The sequence below is a fragment of the Hylaeus volcanicus genome, chromosome 2, assembly GCF_026283585.1.
Source record: "Hylaeus volcanicus isolate JK05 chromosome 2, UHH_iyHylVolc1.0_haploid, whole genome shotgun sequence".
NCBI lineage: Eukaryota > Metazoa > Arthropoda > Insecta > Hymenoptera > Colletidae > Hylaeus > Hylaeus volcanicus.
The window spans coordinates 7538720-7561536 of NC_071977.1; the positions used below are offsets into that span (position 1 = coordinate 7538720).

A 22817-nucleotide genomic window follows, 5' to 3' on the forward strand; every position below is an offset into this window, starting at 1 on the left:
TGCGGTAGCTCCGGGAGGCGCTACAGGGACCCCCGAGAACCCAAGGGTAGCCAACCCCCTCCACCTCCGCTCGGCAGCCTCTGTCCGCGTGGTACGGCAATAAACCGGTGAAAGTTTGCCGGGGTGCCCCTTTTTGGCACGCGTGGAACCCCCTGTGCACCGTGGACGGTCGAAATCGTGTCGGGGACAGGAATCGTTTCATTTCATTGTAAGTCGGCTTCGGTGCCTGGCAAGAGGGCCTCGCTCCGCTGTCGTCCTCCGGAGAACCGTACGACCCACGGTGGAAGTGCGAAACGTAGCTGTGTTCTGTGATAGTTTGTTACCTACATCGTGCCAAAAAACCTGTAGTGCAGTTGGTGATTAACCTCGTGCACTGTGCGAAAGAACTACCCACGTGTTCCTCTGACGCGTCGAGTGACCCATGTAAATTTTCAAAGTGTCCGAAAGTCAAGGTCCCTCGAAACTCGTGAGTCCCCTCGCGTTCTCCCACATAGTGCTTCTGTCACGATGACGAGCTCCGCGTATTTCGCCAACAGCGAGGCGGACTACTGGCCTTATCAGTCGTCCATCGGTGACCGATCCACCGGACAGGTTATGTACCCCGAAGCCGCGTATCACGCCACGCATCAGCAGCTGCACTCGAGCTCGGATTACAGCCAGAGACCTGCTCAAGACCTCTCGCCCCCTTCGAGTCTTCTGGAGACTCTCCTCCGTCACGGGAAGGACGCCATCGGCGAGGATTACGCGAATCCCGCTGCAAAACCAATGACGTCGCCGATTCGGCAGAGTATACCGCATATTCCCTGTCATACACCGCCGTACACGCCGACGTCTTCGACGGACAGGACGTCACCCGTCGCTGGATTCTTGGCGGACGCTCAGGAACGGGTCCAGCAACCGGAATCGAGTAACGGATACATGCAGGGTTATCAGGGGTACCCCGCGCAGCCGAATTCCAACAGCTGCGTGACCCCTTCGATGATTACCCCAACCACGCCGCCTGATTACGCGGTGCAACAAGGATTCGGTGGCTACGCGAACAACAATAACAACTGCAAACAGAGCCCTAACGAGAGTAACGAGTTCGCGGACGATTCGGCGCAGCGCCAAGTGGACTACCCCTGGATGAAGTCTTCTTATTCTAACGGTTTGTAAAAGCACTGATATTCTCTTATTTTCTTGTTCTTTTATTAGCGACTAGTGTTCCATAGAGAAGTGGAAGTTTTCTTCCCTCTAATTCCTAAATATTTCGACACTATTATAATTCCAGGCGACTCGACCGGCAGCGGGCACAAACGGACCCGACAGACGTACACCAGATTTCAGACTTTGGAGCTAGAGAAAGAGTTCCATTTCAATAAATACCTCACCAGAAGACGACGTATCGAGATAGCGCAAGCGCTATGTCTGACCGAGCGGCAGATCAAAATCTGGTTCCAGAATCGACGCATGAAGGCGAAAAAGGACGGCAGACTCAACTACAACGGAATGGAGATGAACAACGAGGACGTCGCTTCGACGAGCCAGAGTGGATCGCCGATCGACGGTCTTCTCGTCACCGGGACGACGACCGCTCCAACGACGACGGCCATGCACACCGTGCAAGCTGCGACACCATGTCAGCAAGCCACTGGCATAGAGGAATACCATCGTCTTCACGAGGCCTACCTCCATTACCGTCACCACCAACAGGGCATGTACGATAGTCATAATTATTTCCAAAAACAAAATTATGACAACCACTTGGCGAAGCTTGAACACCTTGGCGAGTCATGAGCGCTCTTAGGTAGAATATTTTATTCTCGTTTGTCCATGGATCTCGTATCGGGGTAGATAACGTTCTCTTGAATCGACTGATAGACTGTAGAAGACTGGTTAGCGTAATTTAATAGTAATTTTCCGATTGCTGTTGTTTAATCACGGCACAATGGTTAAGAATCATCGACTCGAGGATGCATCAACCTAGTCAACGCTACCTCGAGAGACTACAAACCAGAAGCTTGTGACAGGACGTTAGGGAAAGCTTTTAGTTGCCATTGAGCGTCGGCAATCCGGTTCGCAGCGTCGAGGCGTCAAAAGCGATCGATAAGTAATCCTGAAGAAAGGAAATTACGAAGAGCGCACGACAAAGTTCGACGTTTGCCGTGGATCGTGAGCAGGGAACGCTGTTCGGGGCAAGATCGGGCCAGCTGACCCTGCAACCACTATGATTTATGGTTGAACTAGCTAAACAACCGAGCATCCTGTAGCTCAGGTATCCCTAAAGCGTGGCCGTTCACGCCGCATTTCGCTCGGCACGGTACACGCCGATCGGTTTCGCGTTACAACACACCGTGAACACACCTCCGCTTCGAGTACTGCCTACGTCACTTCAAAAATATTTTGACTCTCATGCTAAAATTCATACTCGGCTGATTAATGACACTGACTCAGCGTCCCGCGTCTACGTTGCTTCCTCTTTCGTTACGCCTTTCGGTTACATTAGGCAGGCGAATTTCTTGAAAATTTTGGAGCTCTCCGAATTTTTATCGAATCGTGTTGAACGCCAGGTTCAAGAAAGTAGATTCAACGTTAAATAATTTCGTTCAGGGAAGTTCATAATCGAATCAATGGAGAGTTAATGGAGTCGATGGTGATTAAGATATTAGCAAATAAATTTTAAAGCAAGCTAGAACGATTAGAGAGGAGAAATGTTTGCAATTGAGAGCGAGTGAGGCAACATGGGGAGTCGAAAAGTTAAGGGATGAAAAAGAGTGGGGGTCAGCTCGACAGCTGCGCCGTTCGCGTCGAACAAGATGGCCGAAAACGTTCCTCGTGCGTGTTCGAGCGTCCTTACGCTTACTTTTTCAAGAAATAATTCAGTGTAATTCGCAATTAACAGTGCTTGTTCACTTTTCATTCAAACGGTTGAGTTTGTGTCGTCGTGAATTTCAGACCTGTGCTCGTTAATTTTAATCGCAAAATCGCGAAGTGTGCGTGCTGGAAGTTTAGTTCGAAAGCTAACGTTCATGATTTCGTTCCATGTTTACATTCATCGGAACTACGATGGTAATTATGTAATCGATAAGGAATTATTCATTTTATAATCATAACGTACGTACTCGTACGTAAAATGTTCCTATTAGTTAGTAAAGCAGTGTAAATAGTAGAATTATTTTTATTCGCGCTCATGATGATGCAGGGACACTTATTCATAACAGTATTAACCGTAGAATTATAAAATTCTGTATCGTTAACAGGAATTTATTTATTAAGCGTCTAGGACTGTAGTTAAAAATGAAAAATTTTGTGAATATTTTTTTAACTGTATTCTAAGCGAAATACTAGTCGAATTAAATTAAGCCCTATAAAATAATTTTATAGCAATATATTTTACGATAAAAATAAATTATTCGAAAAGCGTTACTGTCCTATCGATACCTTGCGAGCATGAAAACTATTTCTCTTTTTGTATGTTCCAAATCCCAGTAATCTAATCTCTTCTAATGCGTTTAGTCCAATAGAGTCAATATTACAACATTTAATTTTGTCTTGGGTCCCGCGAAAGTATAATGCGCCGTTGGTTCCAGGCACTATAATAATAAAAAGAAGCATGCACGCGTTCGAAAGAAATCACATTTCTCCGGTAAATTAATTTAGACCACCTGCTAAGGGTTGATCAGATCAACGGGTTACGGGAAGCCCACGAAAACGATTCAGCAAACGAGGCTGCTAAATCGCAAATCGTGTCTTTGTTATCAGCCGATCACGGGGCATCAATGGCGATCGATAAAACATTTTAATGGCAACCGCGAGCCTCCCTTATCGCGCGGATTCCTCGTGCTTAGGAACTCGCCGCTTTTAAATATAGATTCCGCGCTCTTTCTTATGCAAACAGCGGGATCCATGGTGGAGGAGATGTGCCATTTGCGAAATGGTCACGGACTCTCCGGCCAGAAGTAGGATGGAGAGGGAAAAGGGGGGCCGGGAAAAGGTTTGTATGGCAGTGTATAGGTAAAGCTACATTGCAGAGCGCAACCCTGGGACGAACGCCAGCAGCGAGAGTGAACCTTCGGTTTCTAGGGGTTGGACGAAGAGGGCGAGGGTCGATATTGTGCTTGACAGATAGTTTCCCATAGCTCCGGCAATCCATCATGGCCGGCACGCGGATACGTATTGGTTTTTCTGCAACACGTCTTAGCTGTGAACCTCGAATTGAATATATTTCTTTTTTTCTCTGCAGCCTGTCCGGGTAACCCGCGCGGAATTTATCAGGTCTCCCGCGCACTGCCTCCTCCTCCTCCTCGAAGAGTTTATATTTTTTTCAAGAGGAAGTTTTCCAAGTTTGGCTACCTTTGGCGCCCAGAGGGGAAAACTGTTTATATTGGGAAAGAATTGAGTGAATTCGGAGCAGTAATACTCGGTATTTTTTACTTATTTCGTAGTACAGAATATTAAAATCTCGGCTACATAAAAGCTCGTATCAAATGGCATAGCTGACACATCCTGTAACAGAGTCCGAGCGTAGGATCGTACCCTACGATTATTATGCGCATTCAGAACGCTATCGAACGTTGCGTTTAAGTCGTCTCGATTAGCCTACAAGAAGCGTCGTCCTACGAACCCATCAACAACAAAAGGACAGCAAAACGAACACGATCACCCTTATTTATGCGGACGCATGAAACCATCCACGCACAGGTTAACGAATGAGCATCGTGACAGGCACAACTGTGACAAGATCTACATTAAAGCTCTGCCTCCTAAACATACTCGCGAGACTCATTGCGTCATCGATCTTTAACGTGTCCTACGGGCAGAGGTGGAATCGAGTTCAATACGAGCATATAAATCTGAATCAATCGTTATTACGTTTCGCGAATGCTATTATAAGTATTATGCAAGATGAACTTGGCATTAGCGATTAATACTGTCGCGCATGTACAAGCGATAACTGATCAGCGATTCGAGAAAGAGGGGAATGTATATTCGCATAATTCGTGGGATGACCCGATACTTACGACTCTCTCGATCTCACCCCTGACCGCAAACGACACACAAACGCGCCTGGAAATGATTCGGAGCCGGTTAAAGCCTGGGATCAACGACAATAATCACTTTCTCGGACTCCCGGTCCAACGAGGCGCTGGATTATGGGGTTGCAGCAAATTGGTGGGACGAAGAGGATGGGTTTGAGCGTCGCTCTCCAAGTTGCAGAGAGGAGGGAGGAACAGATACACGTGTCCCGGCGGCTCTGCTTTGCGACACGTGATTCATGGGGGTCTCGATACGTTTTTTACACCTGCGACGGCTTTATTAGAAATTCTAATGGGACGAACGAGAGAAAAGAGAGGGAGAGAAGGAGCCAGCGGCGAAGAATGACACGCGGCCGCGAGGTAGTGCTCCACGTATCGGACCGAAATACACCGAAATACACCGACCGTGCCCGACTTCTTTCACCAGATACCAGATCCCTTCGATGCCTTTGGCTTTCATTACGTCAGTCTGAAATACATCGACGTCCTGACGTGATGACTTCGTTATCTCGATTTGCTCCTCGCTGGAACTCGATCGCGTATGCTTGCTCCCAAGCCAACCCTTTTTAAAAATAATTCTGCGTATAATAATTAGACCACAAAAATAATTCCTGCAACCGAGGATTGAATCATCATTCCGTGACCAAACCTCGACAACCGATACCTGTACAAAGCATGAAACCTTGAATCTTTCACCCTTCGACAACCCTCTTACCCGAAGTTGCGTCCAAACGGCGAGCACCCTTCGAAACCACCTCCGCAAGAACAACAGGGTTTGGCTGCACGATGACGAATTCGCAAACGTCTCGGCGATCGTCATCGCGTTTCCAGCAACTCGTCGGTGTTTTGCGGCAAGGACGAACCGTGTCTGAACCGCGATCACTTGTCAACTTCTCTCTCCACCCTCTTCGAGATGAGATCGGTCGCGCGCGCGCGTTCTCAGGGCACGCCGCCGCGACGCGACCAAGAGGCCTAGGAAGGATGGTAGGTGTAGGACAAATACCGAGCGCCGAAGTGGCGAATACCGAAGAGTTGGTGGGGATTCCCCGCGTACACGAGCAGAACCGCGAGAGAACTTAAAGTGGAAGAGATAGCCGGTTCCGTCGGCGCCCTGGTGGGGCGCGGCGGCGCGTTGGTGGGGCCGTTGAAGAAGAGGTGGGGCTGATGAGGGCGGGCGCGCGCGACAATTCAACAGGAACGACCGCGCTTGCCACATCTGGCGAGCGAGCAGCACACTATGCGCTTTCCTCGTGCTTTTCCTTTTCCATAGAGCACGAAACAATCGTGTCTGGATCACCCTCGCGTACTCTCTCGAATTTGTACGCAGTTGGAAGGGACCATTTTTAAATGGTAAGAAAATTTGGAGTAAGATCGAGGATTGTCGTTGAGCGAGGCTGATGAATTCATCTAAAACTATACGAATCTTAAACTCTGTCTGATACCAATGAAATTTACTTTTGAAATTTACTCATACTTTTTGGACTCCGATAGTCCTTGTTGAAGCCTTGTTGCTCGATGACCTGAAGGAGGTTTGTATAACAAGTAACGATTAACTTGGAGATCTTGGTGCTAGAGATAGTTAAATAATTCAAAGGAAAAAAAGGATGTCTTCACCCCTTCTCTGTTACGCAGGTCTGCGATGAGACCAATAATCGTGGACGATCCATCCGGTCGAGGACATAGACGCGTGTAGGTAGGACCAGGAAGACAATAGGCGAGAGGCTCGATCGCGCGGAACGCGGAAAATACGCGCGGAAAACGCGAGAGAAACGGGCTGAAGCGTTATCCGCGAGAAGCAAGGAGAGCTCCGCCTCCTCGGCCGTCCCCTTCGCTCGGGAACCCTACCGGCGCGTCGCCACCCCGCGGTGCCCCCCCGTTTGACCAACTGGCTACTACGTCACACATGCTTCTGCTCGGTTCGGAGCCGCCAACTCCGAAGGCTCTCCTCTCGACCGGCTCAGTCCGTTCAGTGAGTTACGAGTTGCGTCCGGGTTCGCCGTACGTGCGATAACGGGGGCGTCAATCGGACCGCGCGATTGGGAGAGGATTCCTAGTCTCGTGCACGCTTTCCATTCTCTCTTCGTCTCTCCCATTCTCCGGTCTCCGTCGCTCCGTCCCACGGTTCGTCCCTCTCATTCGGCTACGGGCAACAGGTTTGAATTTATGGGACAATAAAGAGTGCGGTGCGTAGTGCGCGCGTGTTTCCCTCTCGCTCGCTCCAGTCCCGGCCCTTCTTTCCCGCCAGACGAGCTGCACGGTCTCTCCCACGAACACGTTCCGACTTCTCTCGCATCGTCGACGGAGAACACCGCGTCGGAGACTATCAAACTCTCATAAAACTGTCAGCCGCGGTCGTCCGACTTATGCGCGCCCCTTCGTTTCTCGCATCGGGCCCTTTCCGTTTCGCGCGTTCCGCGATGCGTCAGGAAGTGGAACGAGCGTTCTCCGCCTGATCGACCGTTCGAGAACTCGTGTCCTCGATTTCGCGTCGGATCAACCGGCACCACTAGCGACCGGACGAGCGCGCACCGCGAACGATCGGACGACACCGTTGACGCGCGACCGCCGAGGTGTGCCAACGATCCGTAGGCGATCGAACGAGATCGGAGATCGAGCAGAACCGGCAGTCCCGCGGGGTACCACCTCTTCCTCCTTCTTTCCACGCCACGAGGGTGTACGCGGAAGGGGGCGCGTGCGCGCGTTGCCCCCTCGCAGAGACGGCAAGCGGAAGACTACTTCTCGGTGACGTTGCGGCCAGAAGGTTGCAGCGAAGAGAACGAGAGAGAAGCAGAGAGATCTTCGCCCCACCATCGGTCCTCGGGGCTCCCGAATATCTCTCCATTAGCCCCCCTGACGGTGCTATCCCCTCTCTGTGACCCCTCGGATTTCCTGTCCTGCTCGCACACCCCTCTCGTCGGCTCTTGTCACGTCGGGTAGCAGCCAGGCAACACCACCACACGAGCAAGCAGCCGCGGCAGCAGCAGCAGCAGCAGCACCAGCACCGCAGACCCGACGGAGACGCAAGGAACGGGGTTGAAGAATCCTACGCCGGCGGAGAGACCAATCAAGGTTTGACGAACGACGGGGATTGGTCGAGGCGCTCCTCTGACACGCAGAGAGCGCGGGCACGTGACAAGCTACCGCACACACCGGGCCTCCGTTGGATCGCGGCGAGGCCTTCAGTACGATACCAACCACCCTCCGCGCACGCAACAGGAACGGTGAACGGCATACGCTTCACCCCCTAATGCGGTGATATCGGGCACACCGGCTTACCGAGAGGAGCCACCTCGGACGGTTTCTATTCTTCGAACGTTAGTTCTCCGCGTGTTACGTTCGCACATCCGACCGTCCACGATCCGCGTTCACGGTTCGTCCCGTGCCACGGGATTTTCGATTGTTGTTTCCGTATCTCAACGCGACTCGGATTCGTGCGGATAAATCATCGACGAAGAGAGGGAAGTGCACGGGGGTCTCGTCTTCAATGGGGCGACTCGATAAGCCGGCTGTTACGCGCTACTGCACGCTGCCACCGCGAGTTCTCTGTAGGTAATTGCGACTCGTGAGGTCGTAAAGAAGCAGAAGACAGTTTTATAGCCCAGGCCCACGTGGCCCTCGTAAACTGGACTCGGCTCGGGTCGGCATCAGATTCTGCCCGCCTGCCGGCACACGATCGCCTCTCCTTCTACTCGTCGCGATCCCCCTCGTTCATTATCGAGTCGTTTAGGGAGCCGGGGTTCATCCGCGTGTAACGCCGCGCGATAGGTGCGAAAGCGTTCGTCGCGGCCACGGGACTCGAGAGAAACTGCGAGGGCCCGCTCTTTTCTCTCCCCCAGTGATACAGCGACACGGTAACCTGTCGTCGTCTACCGCTGGTGCGACATGCCACCGGTGTCGTGAGACCACCGACGCGATGACACGGCCCTGTACTTAACGACAGTGCGCGTACATCCTCCTCCTGGCGGCCGATCGGTGATCGACAGAGCAATCGGTGGTGTTGTTCCCGTGAATGTCGAGCCGTACGCGCGCGAAACGATCGCTACAGTGACGTCGACGACTGGTGCAACCGCGTGAACGATGAGTTCCTATCAGTTCGTGAACTCGCTGGCATCGTGCTACGCGGGACAGCAGCCCCAGCAGCAACCACGAGCCACGGCGAACTCGCCTGGAGAACCGTTACAGGCGGCGTCCCCCGCGGGCGGGGACTATTACAATCCAAACGCAGCGGCCACCAGTTACCCGGCGCCCTGTTATTCGCCTCAGCAGCACTATCCTCAGCATCCTTACGCGACGCCCGCGGCCGGGATGCCGCACGCGGCGCCCGCAGGCATGATAGACTACACGCAGCTGCAGCCTCAACCGAGGCTCAGCGCGACCACCACCTCGCAGCAGCATAGCCTGCACGCGCAACAATCCCAACATCACCCTCAGCAACATCATCCTCAGCAGCTCCATCAGGACCCGACGACGCCGCTCCTTCAGGCCGCGTCCGCGCCCTCGGCACCCTCCACCTCGAGCTGCAAGTACGCCGACTCGACGTCCTCCGCCAGCGTCGCGTCGCCCCAGGATCTGACCACGTCCACCTCCAGGAACAGTCCCACGCCTCTGGTCGCATCGGGCACCAGTAAATCCGCCTCCGGGCTCACATCGCCGCCTGGCAGCTCGCTGAGGTCCTCTGTGGCCGCGTCGGCTGCCTCGCCGCCCAGCGGAAACTCGAGAGCAGGACCAGAGGAAACATCGACGCTGACCACCGCGACGTCGGCTTCCTCGCCGGCGTCCTCGACCTCCAGCACCTCCAGCACCGGGAACAACTCGTCGAACAAGCAGAACGCCTCCGGTGGCACTCCGCCGCAGATTTACCCGTGGATGAAGAGGGTGCACATCGGACAGAGTAAGTCAGTTCCGCCTACATTATGTTTTTTTTTAGTCTGTTTAATTGGGGGGTACCGTGCGGGTCGGTAGGCCGAGGTCGCGACCGCGAGATGTGATCTAAGGTGAGCCGATTCGAGAAAGGCTCCGGATTGGCTTAAATCGAGCTTGAAGATCGTTGCAAAGTACGGCGTAGATAGGTGGATAACGAGTAATTTGCTATATGAAAGATACAATGAATGCACTCGATTGAATGCTAACTTAGGCAGTCCAGAATTTATTCTTTCTGAAATTAGAGTCACTTCAGTCACGGTAGATAGCACGGACGAAGTCCTCGGTTGAATAATCGCGCAAGGAGTATACTTTCTTGCAACCTTTCCTCGACTCTGGCCTCCCACGACGCTTGCACGTGTTTCGTGACTTTCCACGGGTCGCAATTGCCGAAAAGAAGTTCGGATTTCCGGTAGCGGTGGCCGGTTCTCGTGTTTCCCGAAAGCGGGAAGGAAAGAGCGACTCGAGGTCCGAGGTGAAATTCCGTGAACGAATTGCATCGGAAAAAAAAGGAAGCGTAAAATCGCTGCTCGTACGTCGGGCGTCCTGCTAGGTCGTAAATCGTGCGGCGGTCGAGCCCGATCGGTGGATAAGTCATCGTGGAAATCTACGAAAAGAAATATCACCGGCTCGTAAAAGTTAGCGGTGATTTGTAGATTAGCGCCACGAAAATTTGTGCCAGTGTGTCATAACAGGAATGCGGAGTCGCGGCTCTTTAATAATCGCGATTACTCCGCGGCGGCCGGTTCCTTGAGTTCGCTAAATCACGGATAAAATATTAACGCAGACATTATAAATTTCGATACTCGCCGCGATAGCGATCTTTCCTCGTATATTATTTTCTGTGTTGGCGAAGGAGAACCCACGGACAAATTAACGAGTTTCCTCAAGGTCTGATTTCGAGGTTTGTGACGATAGCAGAGGAGGGTAACGTTTAGGATATTTCAGGGCACGGCAATTACGATGACGCAAGGTTCGCAGGTCATGAACGACACTGTGTTTACAGCCACGAGTGTTCGCTACAAATAGAGAAGTCACGCTTAGAGTAGACAGGTTTTTTCTTGTTAAGTCTAATAAGCGCATTAGTTTCAAATGAAAACAAGCACGAAACCACACCATTAAGATTCCTCTTGATATCTACCGTTTGCATCTCGGGTACCTTGGAGGGATCCTCCTCGTCGGTTCTTGACCTTCGCGAACGAATTGCGCCCCGAACGACTTTATCGCCGATTTAGAACAATTTACAACACTGTCAGACCGTGATTCGTAAATGTTTCACGTTATCGCGGAATGGCTGACGCGCAGGGACGAGGGCCGTGCAAGAATAGCAGAAAAATAATCGATAGGACAGCACCGGTTGTTCGAAAGTAGGTGGAAATTACGCGAATATTGCGTCGGTAGCGTGGCGAGCTAGGAAGACCACGTAAATTGAGAAATTAAATAGAATTTACAGAGTTAAAAGTCCGCTACTTGACCTTTGAATTGAAATTTCTCTTCATTACCATAATCTGCAACATTCTGAAAATCCTTACCGTAGAGTTTCCCATAGATCAATGTTGACGATTAGATAAAGAACACGCGTAACGGTGTAGCCTGATTCAAACCAGTCGATGATTCATTAGGAGATTCGAAGCAATAAAAATGTTGCGCGTTTAGACGAATTAGGGACACCGTGGAGAACGTGAATGCGCTATGAAAAATGAGCGAGAGAGACTCCGAATTCGAGGGTATCATTTATCCACCTTAAGTATTTAAAAATTTTAAGGTAAATCCAGGGTGTACGTGCCTCTGTTGGTGGTGACAATTTTCGCTATTTGATAACCTCTTTTCGAGACTACAAAATCAATTTCCTAGGCCATCGGATAAAGCTTCCTAAATTCCTTAGATTCTATATTCTCCAGAAGACCATACAATCAACTTTGGCATTCAAAAATCCAGTTGTAGCAATTTTGCGTGCGCGTAATCTAGTCGAACGTGGTACATAATGATATGCTATGCTTGTCTCCATTTTTCTAATTTTTTGTTTGTTATTGTATTTGATATCAAGGGCGTATTGTCAGGTCCTAGCAGAGTTCCCAAGACAATTCTCCAACTTACACAATCGAGTCACACAAGCAACGAGAAGAACATCTCAAATCTGTTCGTACCAAGGTTCACGAATAGGCCTCCACATCCTAAACGCCCACGAGCACTCCAAACCGTAAAGTCCCGCGATTCATTAAAGATCGTCGCGCCGTCATAACAGGCGATCAATGTAAAAATCTTCCCATCGAATAGCCATCGGCCGCGAGCGCCCACGCCAGCTCTCCTGGAAGATAACCGTCGCCTCCCTGGCTAACGACGATTACGTAAACTTTGGTCCCGCCGCGGTAGTAGCTTGTGAAATCGGACCGCTGATTCTTGGATAACGACGGACGGCTATAAAAATACGGAAACGGGAGGAGACGAATAGAGTGCGTCGCCGAGCAAAGGCACGAATCTCTTTGGGAGGACACACGGGGTGCAGCGAGTCCTGGACCAAGAGTAATTCAGCGGAGTCCAAGGGACTGGATCCACCTGCCCCCGTGGTTCAAAGGAGATAAGACAGCGAGCGCTGGTCGCGTTCACATTAGTCGCCCCGCGTGATTTACTGCGCGGCCAGTATGATTCAGTCAGCGGGGAATTTGACGAAGAATTAATGGTATTATGATATCGTGTGTAACTCTATGTATGTGCGCCCGGGCCATAAATCAGGCTGCATTGTAAGGCGCGGGGGGCCCTTTCCTTCGTCCTCTCTGTCGCTCCGACTTCGGCCCGTGCCCTCTCCGTCTTTCTCGGCCTCTCTCGAACGAAGGCCGAAGCCCCATTCGACGGGCCTTCCAAACGGGATACGAAAACCAAAGCTCCTTTCCTGTGCCTTTCGACTTCCTCTCTCGCTCCCCCACTCACGCCTCCGCTGTGTGCTTCGATTCTTTTCCCCGTGTTTCTGCCACGATTGAGCTCGCTTTACATGCACCATGCTTTCTTACATGAGAATTATACCCATCTGGACTCTTCAGTTTCGTAATCCGTATCTAGTTTTTTTTTGGAACTGTTCACCCTCTTCTTTCGTGACCTTTCCATGGGGTTTTCTTTAGCTGTTAGAGTCTAACCATTCTCATATCGCAGTGGACCTTTGGCAGAAGCTGGAAGATGATGAATGGCGTTGAGACTGTTTCGATGGGACCGTAGTTTTTTTATTTCATGTGTTACAAAACGAGACATTTAGATGATAAGCTGTATTTGTTTGTTCCGAAGCATCTTTCTCCGACATATTCGGTTTGACGCGTGAAAACGTCGCCGCGTCGAGGCAATCGGAGCAGGCTTACTCCGCATCACCGTCGGGACAACGGTCCCTCGGATTTCCGACCGGAGGATAGAATCCTCGAGATCCGAATTTTTCGTACAAGAATCTCGACAAAATGTCTCGGACGTCCCACAGCGTTAATTGTACGTTTCCCCGGGAGAAGACAGCGGCCGTGATAATTGCCTTCTTCGCAGAATTGTGCATCAATGAGACGGAGCTGTGCAAAAGCAGCCGTAAATCACGAAGAGTAGCGCGAAAGTTACCCCGTCAAAGGGGTAATTGTACTCGAGATAATTATGCTAGGTGATTTCTGACCTGACCGTGTCTTCTTCAAACGATCCCGAAAGCAAAGGACCTCGTCTCGCCGTTCCCAAGTACTCCATCCTCCGCTGAACGCGTTCTCCGCTCCGCTTGGCTTCAGATTTTGATTAAAGCATCAAGGTCGGTGGTTGCGTTTTTAGTTACGCTTCGAGCGTGCAGCGATATTTAATAATAACGATTTCCCTTAAAATAGATCCCACGTGGCTCGGTTTTTAACGATTTCGAAACGGATTCAGAATTTTCAAAGGAATTCTAATAGTCAGAAATAGATCGCAGATCAGCTTAGAGCCACGAATGTCGTTTTGCATTCTAATTTATGTAAATAGTTAAACGTTGTATCATTGATCAAGGCTTAGATTTTTTCAACGTACTGTTAGATATAATCGGTGGATCCAAAAACACCTTGAGGTTGCAAGGTACAGAGAATTTCAAGAATTTTGTAAAGAAAAGGAATTCCACGGGTAAGGTGGAAAGAATTTAGGAAATTCGTGGATCTTCATGTCCGGCGAAGGCATGTAAACGAGAGAAGTTAAAAGGGGTCAAGATAAAGAGTGAAGTGGAACATGGAACCATGCTACCAGAAATTTTGAAAGGATTAGACGAAGTTGACTTGAGTTCTTTAAAAAAAATGGGTGTCAGCATACTCGAGGGAAGCAGTAGAAGAATGAGAACGCAGGTTGCTCGTAGAAAGTTGATCGGATAGATGCGTTCGAGGAAGACGTTACGGTATGTTTCCTCGATAAGACAGAACCGATAAAAAAAATAGCGTGCATAAAGGTACATCCTGACCTGACTACTTTCTTGAAAGTCTTCGCGGGCCCACCTACAGCTGTTCAACTCTTTCTGGTGACTTTCTCTGGTTTCTTTTCCATGGCTAATTAATGAAATGCGATTTGCTCCGGAGACAGTCACCTACGATCTTATAAGCTCCGAGTGGAGGCCCTTCTTTAACACGTTTATCGCCACGTCACCCATATGTGGGCGACAGGGATTTTCACTAAGGAATGAAAAAATTAATTCTGAAGATCATGTGTTAAAGAAAAACAAGTCTGGATAGGATTCGTGAATTGGAAGATTGACTGTCATAGATCAATAGCACCAGTCATTTTTCATGTTGTTCTATCAGCAATGGAATCAGAACAGAAATAATCTTTGAAACTGTAACTGACGCTTCCGTGGGATCTCGGTTTGAAAGCAGCAGTCAGTGTCCTTTCAAGGAAGGCTGTTCGCCATTCAGTAAGCGGAAGGTCTTTTCACTCCCGCGGCCCGTAATCACGGGTCAATCATTCCGCCATAAATAAGGACGCGCAGAGGGCCACGAGCAAAGGTACAATTCGCTGGGGCCTGGCGGTGGCAAGGGTAGCAACCTCGGGGCAATTCCCAAAGCACAGATTCGCCGATTGGACCACGCGTTTAAACAGTTTGAATTCCATCGCGCTTAGCTCGTTGGCTCTGCTAATCATTGATTGCACGTCAAGTGGTTGAAACCTGTTACGACGTGGAAAGCAATTTTATCAAAGAATGACCAGTGAAGGGTACGAAAACTCATAAACGCAATAACGTTCGTCTCTGCGAGTGAAATATTTGTTAATTGGAATTTAATAAAAATGAAAAATCAAAACATTCTTTAAAACCCATTAGCAGAGTCAGATTGCAATTCTCGTATGCCGGGAATAGAAACGTTACTCGGGGGACAAGGTGGAGGGCTAAAAGCCTTCGTTGGTCGCTTGTGTATACTATATATAAACATTAAGTTTGTTCGGAAGTCGCAGAAAAATTGACTCCTCCTCGTGCAGGAACAGCCTTAATCGTGGCAATTTTCCAAACGGCGCGGCGGCGTTTAAGGTCGAGTCGAAGGAACTGGATTGCATTGACGATGCGCGTGGAACGATCGGCTTTTCTGCTATCGGTGGTATGAAATTAACAAGCTACGAGATCGTTTCGCTTTGGAAGGTTCCTCGAGGCCGACGATGCCGCTCGCACGATGATGAGAGAGCACGCCAGACGTGTATGCATCTACGATTACCATGGCTAACAGGCGAAACTAACACGGGAACGCCGGGTCTGGAACTGGTTTTCCCGGTCGCATCGTATATTTCATTTTGGTTAACAACAAAAATTCTTTTCATTAGTATGCATTAATCAATCAGCATGCATGAGCAATTCCCTGTCAAATATACGACTAGTTCCGCGTTATGGCTACACGGGGCTCATCCACGGGGATATCGTCCCAAGCGTCTGCATCATTTTCCCTCCCCCGATCTAAGTTAACAATACTTAATTTAACCGCGGGATTGCTACTTCATGGGATTTTTACATGTAAAGGCAACCGAGGCCGACCGATTCGCCATGGGGGATTTTTACCACTCGCAATCGAGGCCTTTACGTCCAACGAAACCGTTTTACGGACTTTCTATTATTCTATTGTCGTGCACAGAGTGTTTCGTTTCAGTACGAGACGTGTAATATTAGTGCGAATGGACGCTAGATGGAGTCTAGTAATGAAATAAAAGCGTGGGTAGTCTACTTTGCACGAGCATCAACATTTTTATATTAGGTCGTCCTAAAAGTTCACGTTACTTATACTTCTGCTGCTCAAATTATTATGTGAAACCCTTAAGTATTATAAAGAAAAGTATTCTCTCTTATTTTACAATATGTTCCCTTCTTTTTGACATAGTCATTATATCGTCATTACAAAATTTTATTAATTTTTTTATTAAATATTGACATAGTTTGCAGCACAAACTTAGGGGACGACCTGATAGGATGCGAATGAGTCTAAGGATGATGGACGAAGCGAAAATACTAGTCCCAATTAAAATTTTAGGACGCGTCGCTTGAAGCATCTAAATGTGTCATAAGCATTCATATTTATGTCGATTGTTCATCCAGCAGTAGGTAGATCAATTTGTGTAAGTGATTCGAGCCGCGCGCTGTCATAATTGAATTAGCACGTCCTATTACAGGAAAAAGTGTGCCCACTGCAAGTAAATAGAGTAAAGCGCAAGGTTCAAGTTCGATATATAAAGTATACTCGTGAGCTGTCATGAAGCTTAACGTTGCGTGCAACATAATGCGATGATACTCCGATATTTCTGACTAAACATAGCGCGCACTCTCGTTATGAAATCAAACATGTTTTTCCATAATTCCTATCTATTTTATCGCCTACCACTTTACGCTCGTTCCTCTGCAATAAATACACGACCAGTCATCACTTTAAATACGTTAGTGCGCGTTACGATACTACAATACGTTTCGTATTTTTCATGTATTATCTTGAACATTATCGATAGCGAACGCATGCGCAACGACACGAAACTTTTCCTGACACATGTGGCGCGAAGAACGCAAAAGTTGCTACCCCCAATTGGAGGAACATGATTCACCGATGTCATTCTACCAATCGGAAGCCCTCGCGCCTCTGTGACGTCGAGGCACGTTTTGTGTTGACCCGTGTACATTCAAGTGCACCACTGTGAGTAAATTAGAGTCGCAACGAGGTAAATGGAAGAGGGAGGCTATGGAGTTAAACCACGAGGCTGAATAGTATGCAGATAAAGAAGATGAAGTCTGGGCTCCATTCGTAACTGTTCAAGTAGTGGATAGAGCCGAAGAGTAGGAAGTCGTTGAGCAGTGAGACGAAAGGTCGACGATGCATATGAGCCGTTCATTGCATAAATCGAATAACTCCATAAAACAAAAAGTTGAGAAATGCGATCAAAATGGCCTCTGAAATAAATTATTTATTATTCAATGACTATTATTACTCAATAAATATAAAAAGTTGACTATACCAAGTGCTTTGACACTTAAATTTCAGATTTTTCAAAAAGTGGAGTTAATCGATTTCTGCAGCGAACGACTCGTGTAGAGCTTCGAATATCCGAAAACGCATTGTAATTCATCTGGACATTTACAATCGCGGTAAAAAAATTCGCGGACACGATTGATGATGTATCCCCTGTGGTTGTCACCTCCCACTTAACAATATGCCTGGGAGGGTACAGAAACGCGAAACGGGTCACGAAGGATCGCAACGAGGAGCGTAATTGCTCGTTCTCCATGAACGGACGATGGATTCGAAAGTTGCTCGCTGAAAGGCCGTCCAATTTGCCGGGTGTTTGGAGCGCGAGCAAGCGAGCCGCGGCAAGGACACGGTACAAATCACTTATTAGGACATAAATTTTCATTGCAAGCAGCTAGTGCAAACGGGATGAGCCGATGGGGTAATGGATGTGTGCCGGGAGCGAAGTGGGCCGCCTGTTGCTGCGTGGCCCGCTCGCCACGGGGATCCTTGATCCTTATGCTCCTGCAGTCGCTCTTTCGACCCCTGCAAACCCCTCCCGAAGGAGGATTCCCGGTCCTGAAAATTTACGAGCTGCCGCTGAATGGAGCTCGAGCAGCTCCGCCGGCACACGTTCCGTGGTTTTCCCGCGACAAAAGTCCCCGGAAAACCGAGCCACGATCGTCCTGCCGATGTCTCTCTCCCGTTTATCGCGAGACGTCTTCATATAGCCAACCACGTGGCTACTCGTCCTGAAAGTTGAGAGCCTGTGGCGCCTTTTTTAGGGGGAAAGTTCCCCGTGACCGCGGTCACTTTGCGAGCCCATCTCTGCCATCTTTCCTGCGACATTTCGTTGAACAGGTTTCGGAGGAGTCGCGTTACCCTTTTTTCTAATTGAACGCAATATCAAGTTTAAGCGGGGAAAGCTGTGCTTTATACATTCGTCGAACGCGCAGCGTCTTCTTCGAAGAATTAAGTTAATTTTCTTTTTGCGCTTTCTTTTTTACAATAACCAATTTAAGTATCGGAAGGGGTTCAAACGGAGCATGATAAAAAATCCGGGAGGAATTCGAGGCTTGTATGAAACAGAGCGTTCACTGGTTCAGGCTGTACCGGTGATCGTAAAAAAAGCAATCTTTCGCTCCCCAGGAAATTTATGGCCTGCTCTTGAATGGCGTCTGTTCGTGCGTCTTGGGGCTTGATACGACACGAGCACCGGAACAACCGAACACAATGATTATTGCGGACGCACGCAGCGAATATTGACTCGAATATCGGGAACAATTTAACGTGTCCTCGAGGCGTAACATCGTCGTACAATTCTACCTGGCGGACGCCACGGTCTTGAGTTATTTATGTGAATTAGAGAACCATTCCGCCCCTCTTCCAACGCCAGTCTCCGATTTTCCTGCTCGAGGAACCTTTGTCGAGACTGAATCGCTGCATCCGTCGGTCGAAACCTCCTCGCTGATTGCGATTTTGATTACAATCACGATTATTATTATTTTATCGAAGATTCGTACAAACAGGAACAGGATCAAAAGATAGATTCGAAAGCAACCGAAGTAAACTAGAAATAGAATCGAAAACGTTTCGATAACCGATCCAGGCAAATATATCAAAGGGATTACTCGTAACTTTATATTTATAGCGAATGTGAGGTGCGTCAGTAGACTTTTTTTTTAGATATGGTAACAAGGAACAACTTGAGCCTTAATGGAGAGATTCTGCGTGTTTTTTTTTTTTTAAGAGGATTGCGCAAGGAACTGCGCGTCGATGGTCATCGACGATGTCTTCTCGTATTTTTAAAACTTTTATGAATTCTCATTTCGATACGTTCGCGTTTTAACTGGCATCATTTTTCAACATCCGAAAACCGGGAGTCTTGGCGCAGGTCGAAAGCAAACAAACATGCTTCATCCGAAACGTTAATTGATAGGATATTTTTGCGTAAATCAGTGTCACAAATATCTAAAAATACACACTCTATTTTTACTAAGAACTTATACTACGCTAAGCTCTTATCCTGCTTTTGATTTATCGAGGTGGAAGCTAAGCCTTGCCTTTGAGTTGCGTCACGATATAAATTATATCGTTGAATAGATTACACGGTACAATGTAACTCAATGCGATTCAGATCAATAAATTGTAACTTCTATTCGGAAGAGTGGCAACCAACTTATGCACGTGTTTGACACGATTATGTCTGTACCGTATTACTTCAGAGGTGACTTCCTTTAGAGAAACTCGAAGCACGAAGAAAGAGGTTTAAAAGTTAAAAGACGATGCCAGATGTAGGTTGGTGAAAATTTCCCTCGGTCGACGTAGTAATTTGCAACGGACGATTACTCGAAATTAGAACAATTTCGAAATCATCCTGGAACCGTGGACGGGAGTCGCGGCGTACGATTCGCGGATAACCGAGTCACGTACACCATCTGGGTATAATAGTCGCGTACAGAGGCCGACCGTGCTCGTTGCAAATAAATCACACGGGATCAACGGTTCCGCGCATCTACATCGTCGTTTTAAAATGTATGATCGAACGCGTTCCCCCGATGTAATCGAACTCCAGAGCAATTTGCACGGGTCCGAACTTTCCTCCTCGGGACGCGCCAACTTTCCTTCCTCGACCGTCGATTGATCACCGAAATCACTCGTAAAATTGAAATTAAAACGGACCATCGGTTGCCGTTACCAAAGAAGCGCTGGAATTTTGCGAAACAGAAGTTGGAGATTACCAGCAGCTACCGGTCACAATTTCAATCGAACATTCATCACGATCTACTTCAGCGTTACTCGGCGGTTTTCCTTTTTATCGGGGACTTTTGATTGCGTTCAAGCGATAGATTAATAGTTGGACTTTCCAGACCGGTACTTTATCTTCATTTGTCAATATACTAAAACATTGCAAAACTTTGACGTTGCTGCGAATACTTGTTTGAAAAGCAAGCGGTGTATTCATCTTTCTTGAAACCGATATTAACGATCGCTGGTTGGGTTTCGAGTCTCCTCGCAACGGAAGGCGACGATCGATCTGTTCGCTCGAATCGCCGATTTCTGAGACCCCTGCGAATCGGACACGAATCGAAAGCGTCGATCGATTAATCAGGATGCTCGTCCGTCGGGTAGGATCCGATGAAAACTATTTACACGAATGGCACGTCGCATGGCAATCGACAAACGCGAACACGTTCGGTTGCACGTCATTCGAACGTCACATTTCCTCGTGGTCGAGCATCGGTTTCCCGCGGACAAATCGGACAGTGCAACGCGTTACACCGGATATTCGATACGTCCATCCGTTACACGGCACAATGGGACGTAACAGCGGTGAACACAATTTTTGCGGGTTCCCTGTGCATTTCGCGTCGGGTGTAGCCGAGCTGCGCTATAAGTCACAACGTAGCGTCTCAATTAACCGTGATAAGAAATATTGCTTCCATGCGTCACTCGCGCGATCGGTTGTCGCTCTGTATCGCCGGCAACGATCGATCTTCCAACGTTCCGCCGATCCAGAGGCCCGAATTTTGAAATCGCCGATGGCACACTTACCAAAGCTACGAGTAAAGAGCGATACGCTTTTAAAGCAAGTAAAAGACATAAACAAAACCTAGCCCTTTAGTCATTTGACATTTTTATTTAAGCGAGTAAAGGTATATCTCTATATCCGGTCTACACACGCTCAAACGGAACCTGTTCCTTTCACTGATCGTCAGGCATGTAATTTCAGATATGCAAGATTAAAAAGCGCGTTTCCTACTCCAGTCACGTGTCCATGCGATATCGAAGTAAATTGAAAGCTACGCATCGAGGTTGTATAGCTTCCACACTTTCTTTCACGCTAGAAGAAAGAATCTGGTCAGCAACTAAACGGTTCAACGCGTCGAAACGATCCGAGGCAATTGTCTCGAAAACGTCTACCAGTTTCCAGAGCACGGCTGGGAGTGTTAATCGGTGAACGGCATCGGTAACGCACGCAAATCGTCCCTATTAACGCAGTCGGTGGTTAAAAGCAAACGAGCTCATCCGACGCGATTCGTTAGCACCTAGATTCTATGACACGGCACATTACGTTTCGTGCAACAATTTCTCGGGCTCGCCCCGCCTCATAAATTTTCCGTTCGAAGATCGCGACGACAGATCAACGAGAACATTTCCACGTCCAAAATGAGTTTGCATAATTCGACGGAAGCTAGTCGCGAAATTTATTTATTTATTTATTCAATCGTCCAACTGGACGTTGCTTAATTATCCATCGGATATTTCAATCTGCGAGAGTTTCACCGCGTCGGTTGGCCTAGCGCGTCGCGGAATCACGCTCAGCTTGCAACGTCCCCTTTTACACCCTTAGCAACTATTTTAAGCACGGCACTGTTGCTGCGGTCTAATCAGACGCGTGCGTCTCGAGGGAAGTGCTTCGAACATAAGTACAGTTGTAGTGGGAACAATACTCCTCGATATTAATTACACAGTCGAGTGTCATTGTATCAACGATATTATGCGGATTCGTGAGTAACAAGTGTCGCGTGGTGCGCAAGGTAGATGCGCGGGAGACTATTCACCGTCTACCGCAGCATCGTAGAGTCTGACGCGTGCCAAGATAGGCAATCGGATACTTCAGCGATCGGTCAACCAAAGAACTACTACCAACCGAATACCAAGTGGTACACGATCAACCGATTCACTAGCAGATTCCTGAAAGAAAGAGAAAGTAACGGAAAATGCAAGGAGGCATCCTCGCAGCGCTTTTTCTTGATTGGAAACGAAGCGGATTGAGCTGAGAACTGAGTTATGTCAGATAGTCCTTACTTGCCAATTACCAAATGGTATAGCGTCAATTAGCTGGTGCGGAACGTTTCGAGTACACGGATCAGAGTGGAAGGCGGGATTAAGTAGGAAACAGCTTTATTCCGTGGGTGATGCTCGGCATAAAATATGTTCCGTAAAGTGTGTTGTAGAGGCGGCACCCGCGCACACCCGGTGACCCGAGACCATAAATAAATGCTTGCGTGAGGTTTACACACTACTGTGAATTCTTCCGAGAGATCTTACTACACAGATATGATTTTCAAACGTTGCCGTCGAGAAACCGCGAGCGATTAAACTAAACTGCAGTTTAAAGGTTTCGTTGCTTCCTTTCCTCGCGATGCATGGGAGATTTCGAGTCTGAACTGAAATTTAGTAACGGTGACAGTAATTGGACGATATCGCTGAAAGTATAGATGTCTGATGTCGCGAGCCTTTAGCCAAGTTTACTTAAATTTTCAAAATATTCATGGGGAGTATGAAAAACTGATTCCTGTATGAATCGAAAGAAGGGTTCCGAATTAAGCCGGGGAACAGCTTCATCCGATGGGTGACGTTCGCCGCAAAGAACATTATGGTTGTGTAGAGTCGGTTTTACGTACACCCCAGCGATCCCGTACCATAAATAAATGCTCGT

General features: G+C 48.4%; 2 protein-coding genes across 4 annotated transcripts in view; both read left to right on the top strand.

Annotated features, from left to right (window-relative positions):
* Nucleotides 1-507: 507 nt before the first annotated feature.
* Nucleotides 508-1776, top strand: LOC128884858 (homeobox protein Hox-B4a). Its single transcript, XM_054138516.1, has 2 exons — nucleotides 508-1147; nucleotides 1271-1776. The coding sequence occupies exons 1-2, from the start codon at nucleotides 508-510 to the stop codon at nucleotides 1774-1776; spliced, it is 1146 nt and encodes a 381-aa protein (XP_053994491.1).
* A 6192-nt stretch (nucleotides 1777-7968) lies between these two features.
* Nucleotides 7969-22817, top strand: part of LOC128872607 (homeotic protein Sex combs reduced) — a 253243-nt gene continuing 238394 nt past the window's right edge. Inside the window, exon 1 of one of the 3 annotated variants that reach the window (XM_054115474.1) lies at nucleotides 7969-9906. In XM_054115474.1, the coding sequence (XP_053971449.1) occupies nucleotides 9093-9906 (814 nt within the window). In that variant the 5' untranslated portion in view covers nucleotides 7969-9092. The remainder of the gene's footprint in view (nucleotides 9907-22817) is intronic. The other 2 variants (XM_054115473.1, XM_054115472.1) reach the window with 2 other exon arrangements.

Coding starts and splice junctions, on each gene's coding strand:
- LOC128884858 (XM_054138516.1), top strand. CDS start 508: ATGACGAGCTCCGCGTATTTCGCCAACAGCGAGGCGGACTACTGGCCT. Junction 1,148..1,270: donor GAAGTCTTCTTATTCTAACG/GTTTGTAAAAGC, acceptor TTATAATTCCAG/GCGACTCGACCGGCAGCGGG.